The following is a 17,938-nucleotide window of genomic DNA, read 5'->3' as shown; positions in this document are numbered from 1 at the left end:
GTATGGAAAAACTGTAAAAAGTGCAAATACAAAGATTGCGTTCCTCATTTTATCATTTCATGAATTCATTTTTATCAGTTCAGGCATTTAAACCCATGACCAGAATCAAATCTATGACCTCGCCGTTGCTATATTTTATATATATATATATATTAGAGTGAGTCAATTTTTATAATTGTATCATATAATCTTTAAAACACCCGCATAGACAGATATCGGTTTATGATGGACTCAATAACATGCTATACTGCATGAAAAAACAGCTAATTAGCCTGTTAGTAACAAACTCTTTAATATGCATCCATCTTTTCCAAAACATGTCAGTGTGATTTAGTGTATTACTGTTGAATTCCTTGTTGAAAAAAAGCATCTGCCCCTCTCTCTAATTGCACTGCATATTAGCTTTAATGCACCAGTCGTTTTCATGCTTTTAGAATGCAGTACACTAAGAGCAGTAGCCATGTGACCCTTTTAAAAGACAACCTTGTAACTAGTTGATTGAGCTTAGCACAGATGGCTCCTTGAACATTGGCCAACAAAAGAAGCAAAAAACAACAAATGAATGCTAAAGAAGGAAGAGTGCCATCTGATGCTAATACCCAGAAGTCAGTGAACCACTGGTCAATTCACTGGCAAAATGGACCCTAATGAGAAAACAAAGCTGATAAATACAAGCAGGTTCTTTGCACCCAACTAGCACCCTTCCAGCTAATTCACTTCCACAGATGGACTACCATCCGTTGACAAGCTCCATAAAACAACACCATGTTTTACAGTGACGTTAATGTACTATTAATCACAGGCATTCAGGATAATGCACCGGTCCCATAATCGAATCAAATATGGTAGACGAGTTTGAGGACAACATCATGGAGAATCAGGAAATTGGCAGTGGCAAGTGTTTACCGAAGCTCCTCTTATCGTAACAGGCATAATAAGAATAGAATAGAAAAATAACCTGAGAGTGCTTTTTACAACCACAGTAAAATGTAATATTATGACAATAACGATGTACAATACACCGGTTTTCAGTACAAGGGGATTTCAGAAAATATGCAGATAAACAGTAAAAGAGTCTGTAATGTACCAGCACAGCTCTGATGAGGGTCTTTGTTCTGTAATCTTTCATTGTTAGCATATTTCACAATACTACGTTGGTGCACATTTGACAAATAAAACTCAAGGAATGTGGAGCATCTGTAGATATTTTACCATTTTATAGAGGACAAAAGGGAAAACAAACTGAATTTAAGTTCTGTAAGTTTCTGCAATAAAATCATATAGGGTTTACTGAATAATCTAGGGATTTATGCACAAATAAAGAATGTTTCTACAAAGAAGATCGTTTTTATGCTAAAATCATGCTTGAACTGTGTCCAACAAGAATCAGGAAAAGTTTTCAACTAGTGCTGATGGTATAAAGGTACCTGAGGAGTTGTTTGTTTTTAATACTTCATAAATCATCTGTAATTGTGCCATTTGCAGTAATGCTCATTTGCAGACCTGCTGATTCAATAAACACGAAGCTGGACAGAACAGCATAACACGCTATTTTTAATACTGAAACACTGGATAGATAAACAATTATGGTCAAGAGGATTCTATTATTTGCACTCTATTATTGTATTTCATAACTTGCATTTGAAAATCTGGTTCAAGAGCACTTTCTTTTTTTTTAATCAGAAATTGTCGCTAGAAAAAAAACAAGAAAATGACATTTCTGTCTCTGAACAAACAGTCTAAAGTGGTGGTAAAGCAAAAGAGAGAGAGAAATAATGAACAAAAGAGAAAGAGTCTTTCTCTCTCTCTCTCTCTCTCTTTCTGTGTGTGTGTGTGTGTGTGTGTGTTGAAACAGAAGGTCCAGCTGTAGAAAGTGTATTAAAGCTTTGTTCATTGACCCTCTCTGCACTCGAGTTGACAGATCTGAGACGTGCCCACCATCTAAGCTTCTCAATTTCTAGGGACTTCAACTGGAATCTTTCTACTTCCTTAACAGTGTCTCATGTAGCTGTCTTCATACATAGTATCACAGACATTCAGTGGTGTCCTTGATTATTATATAGCAGTAGAGTTCTCTCCAAAAAGACCGAGCTACAAAGGAGAAAAACAAAAGCTATTTCACGGCAAGGTGGCTCTGAGGCAATATGCTTGATTTGTGTGGGCTGTTGTAGGTGTGGTGTGTGTGTAAGAGAGCACATAAACATAGTCTTCCTCTTTAAAATCAGATGGTAGTATAAGAAATATAATTTTGAGACTGTCATCCATCAAACATGGAGGTTGTTCGTCTCATTGAAGGGAAACAAAAAACATGTAGAAATGGTAAGATTTTTGCAGGGATAGGCTTTCCAAAATGCTTCGAATCCAATATGATGCAATATATCATAACAATGCCACAAAGCCAATAACAGACCTGACAGATGTGTCAAGAGCGGTTGTGATGTTCTACGGTGACATCTCAGATCGAGTACAGAATGCGCTGCTTGAATTGCAGATTGTGATTTCCTCTCATGGCACTCTATTTAGTTGCATTTACTAGAAAATAGCATCAATCTCAACCCTGATATGTTGTTAGTCTGAGTGAAATGATAATTTCATGTTATTCTGACGAAATGCCTGAAATTTCCTGCCGGATCTATGAATCCTGCTCTCACAGAAGCTAATATAACTCTTGAAACACATGAAAACAAGCAAATCTGTAAAATTACATTCGAAAGTGGATTGTAGAGCAGTGCATGAGGCTATTAAGAATGCTGTATGGTTGTTGCAAAAAAAAAAAAAAAAAAAAAAAGCCTGTATAAATAAGTAGAAAATCACAGGAAAATATTCCACTGCTCCAGGAATTCAATTACTTAATGTAAAACAATAAACCAGCAGTCTAGCTGTTGCTCACTCTCAATGTCTCTCAGACAGTGAATACATTTGACATTTTTATTCTTGCTAGTACAAGGAAAATTGCGTCGCTTAGTGTAATTTGCGGCCGTATTCTCTACTCCACAGTATAAAGCTAATGCACTTCACCAGTTTACAAATGCATGATTTGTTGGGGTAAACACAACAGTTGGACTTCAAGTAAATTCGATTTACGTATGACATATATTTGTTTGCATGTAATGCCTGTAAATGGAGCCTCAAGATGAGTAAGGCTGAATGCTGTAAAGCTGAATGAATTTCAGTACCATGGACAGCTCAATGCTCACATCTGCAAAACCACTCACCTCCAATATCTGGGCGCAGTTTTTTGTCATACTCCTTTAGTAAGTTGTTTAGTATTTGCGTTGCGTCTGTCTCGTGGGTTTTGGGGGCCAACATTTGATTCACAGTAACGTCATCGTACTCATCATCCTCAGAAGCGGCTGTTTGAGAACTAAAGAAATAAATGAAAATGCATTTCACAGGTCACCATTGGGGTCATTTTCTGTGTATCAACTTGTGTAAAGAGTTCAATAATTAATTGTTTTGAAGACAACATTTGCAATTGGTTTTAAAAAACAATTGCATTTAACTACAAGTAGCCTATATCTGTCAGAATTGAACAATTACAGCAATGTGGAATAACAGAAGCTCATTAGTCACCATTTTCAGAGAAAACTTTCTAGGTTTTTTCAGAGCATGGAAGACTGGATGCAATCAGCCAAAAAAATAAACAATATGGCAGTAGAAACCCTTTCTCATTTGCACTCATAAAAAAAAATGACAGTTGAAGGCTGGGTTTCCCAAAGCACTCAGTAGAACTTTATTCACATGTACAGTAGGTACACTGTAAAAAAATATTTTCGTGATTCTTTTGTCAAATCAACTTAGATAATTAATGTAGTTCAGATAACATACTACTTTGGGTTATTGTTTATTAAACCAATTGCCTTCATTGTATTAACTCAAATTTGTAATTTCAATGAACTCAAAATTTGAGTTCATTAACTTACTTTTTTATGTTAAACCAACAATCCTTTTTTTACAGTGTAATACTTATTCTATACGTCATGTTTCCCAAAAGCATCATTATCCAGGCTGTAATAACCTTCATAAATTAACTATAGCCTCTGATCACATCATTACATGCAACTTAAAATGGATATTTCTCTTTTTTCTACATTTTATCAGAGACCAAAGGACTAATTAAATTATATCAATGTATTTTGATCATTGCAAACCATTGTACTGTACACTAAATCTGAAAATAACAACCTCAAAGACCTGAATTTACATGACAACTTTCTAAAGGCCTACTTTGACAAGTTTAAGTAACTAATTGCAATAAAGAGGCAGTATATTCTTATATTATGAGAGATATTTCCCAAGAAAACGTATACATAGAGATTACTATTACTATTAGCCATGTAACCATACCCTCACGTCACGATTTGATACATATCACGATACTGAACTCACGATACGATATTATTGCAATATTCCAAGACATATGGTAAAAGTTTAACAAAAAATTTACTGTTGATTAAAATGCTAAATTTGGTATTACATTGGGGGTGGAAATGGATAGGCTTGGACTTGGTGCTGGTAACCCAATGCACAGGACAATTTTGACACAAGAATAAAAATATTCATGATTCTGAAGCTGAAAATACAGAATTACTCTGTATTCCAATATGCTTGCAATCTGTTACTGACTAGATATATTTAAAGTAATGTAGGCCACTTTTTACTGGTAACATAAGACATTTGGTATTATCAGGACCCACAAACATTCCTCCATTTTATCATTGTACATTATATTCAACATTATATAGTATATATGTTGTACTGACACTAAAACACAATTTTTTTTCTCACACAGTAATTTTCATTTTGAGTGAACTATACACAATACACATTGTCACTATCCACAATAGCCTACATATTGTTGCATTTTTGTATTGTAATATATTACTAATTATTATTACTATAAAAATATTCATAATAGGTGTTTATTTAGCTAGCATTGTGTCAGTAGAGATAAAACAAAAGACAGAAAGATAAATAGATATAAAAATTAAATTACACATTGGTTCTAAATATCAGTTATCTGACTCTTAAACATTGAAATAATAGCTAAACTGGTCAAAGAAAAACAATATCGTTTGACCATTTGAGTCTCTTCCTCCTACAAGGGCAGGTTCAGATCTGCTCCAGTAGCCTTGACTGTATCATAACAGAGACATAGTCACATAATGCAACATGCATGATACACATCGCGTGCAAATTATTCATCACAAGTTGAGCCAATTCCTATCAAAGCCATTATCATTTCTATAATTAATTTCAGAACTTTTTAACAACTTTTCAACAAAACAGCATGCAATTTCCACGTTTTCACGCTATTTTCTGGTTAGGAAGACAAACTTTTGGACATACTTAGTACAGCACCTTTGGAACTGACAGCTCCGGTAACGACGCACACATGCGTTATCTCTACAGTAAAATAACGTACGACGGTAGTTCGAATGATTTTAAAAACGTAATTTGCAATGTTATCAGGAAACCCAGCCATTAAAGACCGATCTCATAGATTACTCCCACAGAGATGATGTGTGAAGACATGACAATAGAGTTAAGTCTTACAGAAGCGCTGACAGAAAAAAAAAAAAAACCCATTCGAAGATTGAAATAAATATACACAAAGTCTTCTGAACTTCTTAAATAGCACAAATCAAAAGACTTATTCTTAAACTTAGGTGCTTAGTGCGTGCATCACATCATCATCGCCAGATTGGTGATACATTATGTGGCATCAGGCTAGACTATGCATCAGAAATCTGCAACGGATAAACAGAATTACCCTTATGAACAATTAATACCTGTCAAGACAAAGAGGGTAGCAACGTCACTTACCATGCACGAAACACTGACAGAAGTAAGAAGTAGAGGAACAATTTGGTGGACATGTTTTAGGTGAGATTGACTCCGTGTTGAATGTGGTACACTGCCCGGAGACTCTTCTAAGAAGAAAAAATAGTGACAGAGCTGCAGCCTTTTCTTCCAGGCTCAATTAAAACAGTGGCGAGTAGTCTAGGTTATAGTCCAACGGGAACGGTAAGACCTCCTCGGCTTAGTGTCCGGTGCTTAAAGTTCACTTACATTGGCAATTAGCGAGATCAAATAATAGAAGAGCCCCTCCTGCTCCTTGAAGTTGCGCTGCCTTAGATTGCACCACCAGACACACATACTGACGTTCGCACAGAGACAGAGCGCAAACTTCCAAAGTGGACACCTTCAAACCTCGAACGCATCCGTTAGTTTCTTCAAATTACGTCATAAATACAAAGTCTGCTTTCCCAGACGCTTCAGCGGAACTTGAGATCCTCTTCGGGTACATCTGATATTTTCAGCGTCAGAATGCTTCGAGGAGAGACATTAAGAAGCGGCTGTTTACAGTATCGCTATCAGAAATGATTACTGCGCGGACTGTGTTCGGAATTAAAATTGGCGCATAATTGCAGCAATTACTTTGCACGTGCATTGATCGCAGTGCGATTAACCCGATAATAGAACAAGACTGAGGGTGAAGGAAATGTCATCATCCAATTTGGAGTCGAATTAATTATCACAGGCTATTATTAATTGTATACATTCTCATGTTTCGAGCATAAATAGAAATAGAAATGCAGTTTTTCTGTACTTTGCCATTTTCCGTAGGCTGTTTTTGCCAGTGAAATGTTGTTCGTCATTCTTTATTTCTTTCTATTACTATCTGACTCGGATATACATAACTACTGCTGCTAATTTAACGTTTAAAGCTGGAGAAATGCCTATTTGTCCTCGCATTGTAGTGTCTGTATGAGCAGGTGCACATATGCAGTATAATATTTGAGAGACAGCGCCGACATTTATCACCACAGGCAGCTCCCAATCGCCCACGCACTTTGGAAAAAAACAAGCCCCTTTCTCTCTTTGCTCTGCGTGTTGTGAGATTTTCCTGACTTTTCTCTAGAAAGTTCAGTATCTGTGGTACGCTTAAAATATGCCAAAGGCGAATCTACTTTTGGTTATTTGAAAGACGTTTTTTGTCATTTTGACAAAGAAATAATCAAATATTAATTTATTTAAATAAATAAATAAATACATTTAGTTTTGCTCCACCAGCGTCAAACAACGTAATTTAAAAAAAAAAAAAAAAAAAAAAAAATGGCGATTGTTTCAAACAGGTTTCCTCGTACACTCCCCCCGCCCCTCCCCAAACACACGCCATTGGATGAGTCTATGAGGTGCTTGTCGAGATCGAAGTTTGGTAGTACCACATAGCAAACAGCCTAAAATGGCTTTCTTATAATGGTCTCTGAATATAAGATAAAGTATTTTAACATAGAAGAAATTACACACTTTAGCTTCAGTAACACATAAAACTACACGCCGACCTAATTCGCTTTGTTTTCAAGTTTTTATGACGGTATGGTGTCTCCCTTTTTGGGTTAGTGAGAGCATGAACTCAGCCAGTTCAAATGCATGATAGACTATCCTCTTGTGGCTGATTAGAGTAATGCAGATTGGAAGTGCAGCACACAGTTAACCACAGCACATACTGTACTAATCCAAACATTGGAAGAGCAAAAAAAGGAGTGCAGCTAACCACAAGAAAACTGCACTGTCACACATTTTGACTCACTAGAATTGAAAATGTAATTTCTGATGTACAATCAAAGTAGTGCAAAACGTTCTAGTGAAAAAACGAGCACTTTTTTAAGACCACTTTGAGTAAACCATTTTGAGAAAACAAATGCAGAACAAAACCCTGTAAAAGTGAAGTGAATAAAATTAGAAAAAAAAAAACTGATAATTAAATGGATGGAAACAAAGACATTAGGACAATAATGATAAAAATATTACACACTGCTATTAAACACTGCTTTTAAATCATTGCTAGTTTTGACATCTCTATGCTTAAATTGTGGATGGTCAATGCAATTTTTCACTTTTTAAAAATGTATTCCATGTTAACAATCATGCCACCACCACTTTAAATCGTTTTCAGCTGTCATCTCTGCACAATAGATTAAATCAAAATAGTGACATAACCAAACCTTTTTTGAAAAAAAAAAAAAAAAAAAAAAAAAAAAATGCATTTTCAGCTTTAGGATATGCAATCTATGTTTTTTTCTTAATAATACAATGAAAGCAACTGGGTATCTGTCCACGATACAAACATAAATCTGTGAGGAGATATCTGAGTGACAGCTCCTAAACTACACTAGCGGAATTCCGGTCCGGCACCAGGAATAGGATTCCAAGCTCTCACTCTGCCACTCAGGGGATTAAAGGTTTAAAGTCCATTGGCATGCTGTGCATTATTGTGTGAGGAATGAGTTCAGTATATTGGAGTGGCTTACACTTGCCTTACATGTAATAAAATGAAGTAAAGTCTTTCCGTGAGCCCCCAACAACAGTGTGACATGTCAAATTAATGTCAGTGTGAAACAACATAGTATAACATTCATAAAGCTTACTTGCCAAACTGTAAATGGGTAGAATACACAAATTTCATTTGTATATTCTATGTACTTTGTACAGGACATCACACACTGACCGCAGCTGCCAGTGTACAGCAATATGCTAGTATATATCACTCATAATGCAAAAATGCAGTCACTTGGTTGCACTGGTCCTAGTTTAATTTAGTACCATGTATAGGAGTACTGGTTGGAAAAAGCAACTTAAGTGAAGCTAAATCCTTCTCAAACAGATGTGAGCCAGATGTTGCCTGCACACAGGACCAGAGGAAGGATTCCGCATCCTCCCTGCTCCAGGAACTCTGGTCTTGATGCGTGCATGCATGTTTGCTCGCGCGCGCGTGTGTGTTTTGTATAATCCCAGGAGTAATCCCAGGAAGAATCCTTCTTCCAGTTACAGTGGCTTCTGTAGCCACTGTTCCATTAGGAAAACATCATGCTAAGCTTCATGTGCACAGTCTTATTGCTATGATCCTGTGAATAGCAGCCATGAACCCAATAAACATAAAACCCCTACAATCTCATCATGGCACATCATGGTCCAGCGTTAACCAAAGCAGCAAAATATTTTTGATGTAAATAAGATCCTTGTTGATCTTCATTCCTTTAACTGAGCTCATCTATGTGGGAATATTTCCTTGTAAGGTGATGTCACTAACATTCTAGGTCAGGTTAATTCTAAAGATTGCAATTAAGAAATGTCTTCAAACAGAAGTAATCACAGAACTTGGTCAAGAAACATATCAGGCAGAATTTATTGCTTCAGACATGTATGCTTTGAGGAACAGCTGTACATTTCTGGAAACATCCATTGTTGTAAAAGGGCACATTACTGACTCACTTGAACTCCTTTCATGATTCATTCTCCTATAGGCCTGAGTGGCATACAGAGGAGCTGAGCTTAATGGCTCTTGTAGTTGGCCTCTTAATGAGCTACACATCATCCATTGGGTCACCTAGGTTTTTTGTGCAGTCTCACTTCCATGTAACAAGTTCAGAATAGAATGATTACAGGATAACAACCGAATCTTCCCAAGTCACATTTTCGAAGTAACAAGGTCATTGTTCTCTCCTCCATGTAATTCCCCAAGTAAGTAGCCATGCATTTTGGTTTGAAGGCCAGAGTGTGACATTTCCATTTTAACATGCTTGACTACAGCAGGTTCCACCTTTCTACTACTGTATGTCTGACTTTCTTTCTTTTTTCCTGTCTTTACGTTTTTAGAATCTGAAAAAAATTCATTATTCTATGTAAATGTTTAATTTTTCTTTCAGAACTTTTTACCTGATCATTTCACATTAGTCTTGGTAACACAAAAAATATATATATATTTCGCTAGGTGTCAACATTTAAGGCTTTTGCTGACTCGTTCCAACCTCAAAACCCACTGACCAATTTACAACACAGAGAAAAGTAAGAAAATGTCTGTCACCTGCATGAAAAGCCAAGTTAAAAACAATTAACTGTAAAGAAATGGCATATTCTGTCAAAGCCTACAATATTTCACAATACAATCTGCGTTTACACCATCGGCAAGCTAGCTCTCATTCATGTCGCTTTGGCTGCACATTAGAGTAGCGTAGCAGAACCATTTTCAGCTCTTCCTCACTAATGTTAAGCCGCATCTACATTAAAAGCAAAGCATACACAAGCTATGTACAAATGATTTGAAAGTCTTAGCTGCAACCCGACCTTGTTCACCTTGCAGAATATCTTGGTCTAAAGTGTGAAAAGCTGCCTAAGGTGCGCAATTCTATTTAGCTACTTCAAAAAAGCTTAGAAAAAATGACAAATGAAAGTGAAATCAGTAATTGCGGGACATTTCCGAGCACTCGTATGAAGTAATCCCTCTGAAGGCAATGTTTTTAGCATGGCTAAAAACTTAGCATAGCATCTGTCTGCCTTACTCCACTGATGCTAAAGCCATTAAACATAAAGAAGAGAAGCCTCAAGTCCATTAATACAAAGCAAGGGTTTCATTATAAGCAATTACCCATTACAACATAGTAGAAAAAGGTTTTTGCATAGCATTTGGCCTTGCTGTACTTCTTTTCAAAAATCATTTTTATTCTGTGATTAATGTTGATGCCAAATGCATTAATTTTTGTTCAGGTCCTTTGGAAACTTTCGTGAATGAAATGGTAGCTTGTATGGCACTCATTTCATTGTAAAATGAATGCAATAACCAGTGGAAACCAGGGAAATACTGTATAAAATAAGAAGTCAAGGCAAATATGGCAATTATATTCCCATGCAATTTATGATATCAGGAGGGAAATGCAACAAGAGCACTCCTTTTATAGGTTAGCGAAGTGAGAGGTGCAGTAAATGAGTGCTCGTCATCATTTTTTTGCGAGGTTAGCTTGTCACTGCATACTGAAATGGAGAAGAAAAAGAGGCTGTGAAGGGGATGTCGCGGTGGCGTTGGGTATTTTGTGTGGGTTAAACGGCACCTTTAATCACCGGTTCCCTGTTGAGGTATGTGGCCCAGTAGACCAAGTTAAAAGTCCCAAAGAGGACCGGGAACACTATCCGGGACATCTTGTCAATTTTGCTGACGCTGTTGTACGTCTTTTTGGGGTCCATTGCGGGCTTGGTCTCAGCACTCTTCAACTGAACAGTGGTGCTGTTGGAGATGGTGGAGATAGCCGCATCCTTTGTGATGTTGGGGGTGAAGTTAACTCCGGATGAACAGGCATTGTTTGGCTTCTTGGAGAGCGCGAGTGGGTCTTTTTTCTGTGGTTGAGAAAGGTGAGGAGAAGATATTGTTAGAGTTAGGAGATTTTAAACAAGATTGTCAGTGTAAGAATGAAGCTCCTATCTATCTGTTTGGAGAAAGCCCAGATAATGAACCAGTTTGAAGGTCATAAACTTCTAATTAAAGGTGAAATACAGTCAGGGTTAACAGAGATCTGACTCTGAACATTAAACAATGTCCTCTGCAGGACCAGAAGAGATTAATTAATAAAGCAACAGTATAATAATGGAGTGGTCGAGACTGCAGTTCAGATGGTAGATTGCACTTGAGTATGTGCAGGTGACTTTGAGGCAGTTTTTCCAAGTGAAATGTCATTTAGATTATTACAGTAATCTTCTGTTCTCAATCAGTGAGACATTGGGCAAATGTTCATCTACAGAAGTTATAATGCTTTTTTAAAGGATTTTTCTCCACAATTAGTATAATTACTTTAGATTGAAGAGAAGTGATTACAGCTCTAAAAATCCTACAGCATATACTGTATCCAGCACTTCCAGTACTTGCAGGTGGGCAGAGGTAATCTGTTACCATGCCAGCTCATAGGGGTGGCAGACAAAAGAATCCGAGTTGCTTCTAGCAACCCAATTTACTATTACTATTCACCTTGGCTTAAAGGAACAGAGCTTTCAAGCTTAAAAGAGATGCAAAAGCACCATTAAAATAGTCCAATCAAGTCTATGTGCTGTATTACAAGTCTTCTGAAGCCATACAAAAGCTTAGTAAAAGGAATAGACCAAAATTTATGTCAAGTTCATTAGAGAAGTAGCGATGCCTGGTTTGAAAACAAGTCTTTTCAATAAATCATTTGATCCAGTTCACAATACTTGAACTGGATCAAATTGGAAAGATCCATTCTCGAGTTTCATCTCACAGATTTTATGATCTGGTCATAGCAGTTAACAGCTCACTGGAAAGAAAGATTTTTATTGAATAACAACAAAATTGCTGTAAAGAACTCAGAACACTTATACACACATACACTACAATTCAAAAGTTTGGGAGCAGTAATATTTTGAATGAAATTAATACTTTTATTCAGCATGAATATATTAAATTGATCAGAAGTGACAGGAAAGACAAAATATTGTCAAATCAGCATATTAAAATAATTTCTGAAGGATCATCTTAGGTTGCAACCAGGTTCGGTGAGAAGGGGAACAAGATGCTGTGTCTTAGGGTTGGCACTATGGGGAATGCGTGACCAGTATCTGAAGCGCGTGTTTAACCACACTTCAATATTCATTGGTGGATGACAGTCCATGACGTCATAAGTGGAAAGCCAGTGAGTATTAAAGGGCACCTGTATTACATGTCATCAACTCTTTTGTCTGAAGGAGACGTGCAGCAAAGCCCGAGGCATGGCAATGAGGCGCAGTGTCTCCTCAGGGAACCTGGTTGCATATGCAACCTAAGACATTCCCTTTCGAAGTGGAACTTCGACACTGTGTCTTGGTGTTGATGGCATGGGGAACGAATAACCACTATGCCATGCTGAAGGGATGCCTGCCTCACTAAGCTGTGAATATGCACAAACACAGTAGGCATAGCATTAAATGACTCTATGAAACTCAGCCAGAGTCAAGAGCACGTCAACCACAAGGATGCATCCTATGTGACTTGCAAAAAGCTATATAGTGGCACTACTCCTTAAGCCAATATCCCAGGTACTAGGGGGAAAAAAATCCCCAAGCTTCTATGCTCCATAGCAGAAGTCTCAGCTAGTACAATCTTCCTCCCTCCCTTGCGGGACAGGCCTCAGCCCAAAGCCCCAAGAGCAGAGCTATTAGGGGAGATACACAATATAGCCTCAGCTGTGTTGTAATATGCCTCGCCATCACCTTAGGAATATTACCTGAGAGGCTCTTAGAGAGCAGCGTACCAAAGGGAGCATGCAGTGTGCTAAAAACCTTGGTCATTATGGCCCCAGCATAGACAAGGAGTGGAACTACTTGTTTTTGTAAGATGTAGCCCAACTCCATAATGCCCAAGCTACAACATACAGTAATGACACCAAACCAAGGAGAAGCATACGTCCCTATCATTATTCAGGACAGGAGGCAAAAAAGAGAAGCACATATTGCAGTTTGCCCATTAACTCTCATTCATCAAGCTCTATACCCAAAGGCAGCTGCAGGGTAGCTTAGACCCTACTTCACCATACATCAACCATACATCACTGGGGGAGAGCAGCTCATACCCTGACTTGAGTAAAGGCACTTCACACAAGACCTGTTACAGCTAGCACTTCACTTCTTTCTTTCTTTCTTTTTTTTTGGCCCTAAACTATATTATGCAACAGATAACAAGGAGGATGCACCCCGCAGACGATCTACCTCTACTTGTCAACATTCTCATCACAGATCATACTAAAGAGGCCTTCAAGACTCAACAGTAGTTGGGGAGGGAGGTAAACGAAGTAGGGGGAAACTCTACTACCCACATAACTTCACTCACATCAACCCTAAGGTGGCACCTGTCTAAAAGGAGCAGGTGAAGGGAGCTGGATGTCCACAGACATGAGTGGCCAAGCTTGCATTCTGACCCTGTCTCAAGCTGTCTGAAGACGGGCAAGGAGAATTGGAGGCTCTAAAATGCGAAATGGACCGAAATTATAGCAGCAGCTGTGGCGCCACGGAGGGCCAAGTCTGTGGTGCGGTGCAGCTCAGCGACCACTTCAAGAGACAATCCCTACTCCTGATCCAAATCTCTCTGCAGATATGCCTGCAAAACATCTATTGTGTGCAGGGCACCATCTGCCTGATCCGCACCTTGCCATTCAAACGCAAGTTGGTCTGTAACTGTTTAGATGGCAAGATCGGAGCCTTCAAAGAGGATGCCTCACTCTGCAAGAGATAGCTAGCTAGTCTCTTTGACGGGAGACCTTCACATATCCCTGCTCATTTAATCCTTCCACGTTCACAGAATTTGAAAGTTGAAAAGTAAAAATGCGCGCTAAATACGATTTCTTCCAGGATCTCCCCACCTCAGTATGAAGATCCGGGAGAAACAGCATTGAGTCTACCGCAAACAACTTCCTGTTTCTCACTCTCCTTGCCCTCTCCTACTACATCCAGCACCTCAGAGCTAGACGGCTTCAGTAACATGCTCTCTGCTAGATCTGAAGATGCCAACGAATGGGCTTCCTGATCAGATCGTTCGAGCTAGCAATCAAGGATTGAGAAAGAGAAACACATTTCTGAAATTTCTCAGCCAGCTCGAATATGCTATCGACACAATCTAAGTCTCCGCGTTGTCATGGCAGCAGCAGAACCCAAACCGCAGGGTGCAGATACTTGTCCCTAATCCATCGAGAAGAGGGCCAAGTGTGAGCGGAGCTTCCTAACTGTGAATTTGTCACAGTGAACACCTCGTGCTCCGCTCTCAAGCAAAACAACACAAAGATCGTTGGTGTCCTCAGGTGTCATAAAACAAGGACACGGAGGCATGAGATTTCTAAAGTATTTGCTGCTTGTTTTCTCCATAATTCGTCTTCGTTATCACACACTACAAACAAACGGGTCCTAAAGACAAAAAAGCTTAAGTATAATACAGGTGCCTTTTTATGCTCACGGGCGCTCAGCTTGTGACGTCATGGACTGCCATCAGCCAATTAATATTTAATGGCTGATTCAGCTTTGTCATTTACATTTTAAAATATATTAAAACAGAAAACAAAAAGTTATTTTAAACTCTAATAATTTTTCACAATATTACTGTTTTTACTGTATTTTTGTTTGAATGTGTGTATAAACCATACTGCCAATAATGAACAGTCTTTTGTCTACATCACTTCCTGCTCTTGCCTAAAGAAGAACCCCACAGCAGTGGTTTTGGGCTTTTAGAAAGACTCCTCAGCAGGAGAGGAGGAATAAGCTGGTGTTTGATAAAAAAAAAAGTGAGGGTGACATTTAAGAAAGCTGTGCTGGAGGTCCAGATCTGACCTTCAGAGGTCTGAATGTAGAGCCTTTACTAACACACTCACCACAGTGACACGTGCACTGACCGCTCTTTGAATTCTGTTTGTCCAGTGCGGATGAAAAATTACCACCTGGGTGAAAATGGATCTTGCATAAGGAGAAACCTGGCATTTACATGTACATCAAACAAGCAGCTCTCAGAAATTTCAATGAAGTGGTTGGTCTGAAGGGCATTCTGGGTAAAGGCTAAAATTCATCCTGTAGAATTTCAAAATGTGACAGCCATCAGCAACTAACACAAATGCAGCACATCTAATAAAGCTGTTGACATTTGAGTTAGTGTCACCCTCTGAAATGTTGTGACTGAGCTCTCTCAAGCTGTTCAGGTGTCTCAAAACAATTAAAAAAAGAGCATTATTTAACCATGATGAGGGATGCAATGTATTGTAACCTTCACGTCAAACAGAACTGAGCTGCCATGTTATGCAACTGCACTCAAAAAACACTCTTTCTGAGAGTTGAACATCACATATGCACAAACACTCAAAAACAATCTAACTTACTTTAGGCTGCTGAGCTTCCAAGGCCTTCTTTCCATCCCATGCCCAGCTGCGTTTGGTAAAGTAGTTGACTGTGGCAAACTCAATAAGAGCTGAAAACACAAAGGCATAGCAAACGGCGATGAACCAATCCATGGCGGTGGCATACGCCACTTTGGGAAGAGAGTTGCGGGCGCTAATACTGAGGGTGGTCATGGTCAACACTGTGGTCACACCTGTAGAAAATCAAACACAGATATTAAGAATATTATAAGATAAGAGATCACTAAAGCAAAGTTCAGAATAATTGTTTTTGAAGGAAGTCTCTTGTGCTCACCAAGGCTGTATTTATTTGATCAAAAACACAGTAAAAACAGTAAAATTCTGAAATAGTCACAATTTAAAATAACTTCTTTATTTCACATTTATTCCTATGATGGCAAAGCTGAATTTTATTCTGCCATTAAGCTGGTCTTCATTGTTACATGATCCTTCAGAAATCATTCTAATATGCTGATTTGGTGATCAAAAAACTTTTCTTATTAAAATCAATATTAAAAACTTAATATTAAGTTGGCTATGACTTAATATTTTTGAGGAAACCATGATATAATACAATCGAGATAAGATACAATTTAAAAATAAATGAATGAATAAATGAATGAATGATTTAGACATTTATTTAGAATATTAGAGTTATTTCTGAAGAATCCTGGGAGGTAATGGATGCTGAAAATTCAGCTTTACCATCACAGAAATAGAAGCAGAATAAGCAAAAAGAAAGTAGTTGTTTTATATTGTAATAATATTTCACAATATTACTGAGACTTCTTTAAAAAATATTAGGAAATCTTAAATTAAAAATATAATAGACAATATAATCTAAATTCTTAAGGTTTGCATCTTTGTAAGACTCCATAAATCAAATAACACACTTAATTTAAAAAAAAGGTATCAATTTAAAATATGTAAGTGTTAGACTATAATTTATTTTTTAAAATGTATAAGTGTTAAACTATAACTTCATACAATGCAATGCTTTTAAAATAAAATGATTTGTGTGCCGAAAGTGGTCACAGTAATCCATCAAAATCTTTTCAGTCATTTTGTGAATGCCGCTACCAGTAGTGAGCAGGGATATTTTGTCTTTCATCCAACATAATTCTTTTAATATTTAAAATACTTTGCATGAATAAAATATTGGTTCATGAATCATACACTCATCTTAACAACAAAACAAAGCAAACCAGCTGGCAATACTGACATTAAGATCATTTCATTCCCAGAAATGCAGTTTAAAGAAAAAAATAAATGTACAAAAGGTGGGAGTGAAGGATCAAACACAGCAATGCAGTTCAAATATAACAGTTTTTAATATCCAAGATGCCCTTGGTGTGACATTATTATTATTTAATTCTTTATGTAAAACACCTGAGAATAGTTCTGGAGAATTGCTGAAGGAGCGGAGGTGTTCTGTCCCTGTCAGAGGAGGATCTGCAGATTGCCCCAGGCAGCGGACATAGAGACCTTTAGACATAAATAGCTATGGTACTACAGTCTCTTAGGCACACGGCTCCGGGATTTCTCAGCCTCAGGCTATGCAAATAAAACACTGTCACATGCGCGATATCAGCGAGCGAGCCTTTGAGCCTCTGTTCATGGATATTTGTATATGTATGTGTGTGAGAAAGTGTTATGTTTTGATGTATCCTTTGTTGGCCAGTCATAGAGATGTTGTTTGCGTGGGCATATTCCTTGTGGACTGTCTGCTCGCTTATTATTGCTGATTATTGCCAAGATACAATTCCAGGCCTCAGAATTAAATGGGAATGGCGGTGCGAATTCAGAAACAGTCATCTGAGTGGATTAGTTCTTCATTCCCTCTGATTGCATCAGTCAATTCTGATTTCCATTTTGATGAGAATTATCGATGTATCAAGCAAAACATTAACTGATGGCCAAAAGGAACAATAGCTAAGAATCCATACATGTTAGGTAAGTGAAAAGGGAATATAGTTTTAAAAGATGCTCTGCATACGGTCAGGCTTTGGGGAGTAAATATCTTATTCTATGAAGTACAATATAACGAGTTTTTAGAGGTGTAATCAGTGTGTGTGCTTTTGTGTAAGAGGTCTTTAAAAACTGGAGAAAGTTATTAACATTATCATAACTTTTTAACCAATCACATAAGCTATAAATTCTATACAGCTAATTTACTCATTAGATGAAGACCCGATCCATGTAGAATAAAACTTTTCTGAATTATCAAAAAAAAAAAAAAAAAA

General features: G+C 37.7%; 2 protein-coding genes across 9 annotated transcripts in view; both read right to left on the bottom strand.

Annotated features, from left to right (window-relative positions):
* LOC125273656 (gamma-aminobutyric acid receptor subunit gamma-3) overlaps positions 1 to 7,062 on the bottom strand; it is a 154,826-nt gene extending 147,764 nt beyond the window's left edge. Inside the window, exons 1-3 of one of the 3 annotated variants that reach the window (XM_048199226.1) lie at positions 6,073 to 7,062; positions 5,827 to 5,933; positions 3,216 to 3,364 (exon numbers count right to left, since the gene is read on the bottom strand). In XM_048199226.1, the coding sequence (XP_048055183.1) occupies positions 3,216 to 3,364; positions 5,827 to 5,879 (202 nt within the window). In that variant the 5' untranslated portion in view covers positions 5,880 to 5,933; positions 6,073 to 7,062. Of the gene's footprint in view, positions 1 to 3,215; positions 3,365 to 5,826 lie in introns of those variants that run through there. The other 2 variants (XM_048199227.1, XM_048199228.1) reach the window with 2 other exon arrangements.
* Positions 7,063 to 9,169: 2,107 nt separating this feature from the next.
* gabra5 (gamma-aminobutyric acid type A receptor subunit alpha5) overlaps positions 9,170 to 17,938 on the bottom strand; it is a 39,351-nt gene continuing 30,582 nt past the window's right edge. For 5 of the 6 annotated variants that reach the window (XM_048199224.1, XM_048199223.1, XM_048199221.1 and 2 more), the window contains 2 exons: positions 15,678 to 15,889; positions 9,170 to 11,175 (listed from right to left, as the gene is read on the bottom strand). In XM_048199224.1, coding sequence (XP_048055181.1) covers positions 10,882 to 11,175; positions 15,678 to 15,889 — 506 coding nt within the window. In that variant the 3' untranslated portion in view covers positions 9,170 to 10,881. Of the gene's footprint in view, positions 11,176 to 15,673; positions 15,890 to 17,938 lie in introns of all 6 variants that reach the window. The other variant, XM_048199225.1, reaches the window with a different exon arrangement.

Source organism: Megalobrama amblycephala, linkage group LG8 (genome assembly GCF_018812025.1).
Source record: "Megalobrama amblycephala isolate DHTTF-2021 linkage group LG8, ASM1881202v1, whole genome shotgun sequence".
NCBI lineage: Eukaryota > Metazoa > Chordata > Actinopteri > Cypriniformes > Xenocyprididae > Megalobrama > Megalobrama amblycephala.
Note: the sequence above shows the minus strand (reverse complement) of the source record. Positions and strands in the feature narration are given on the sequence as shown.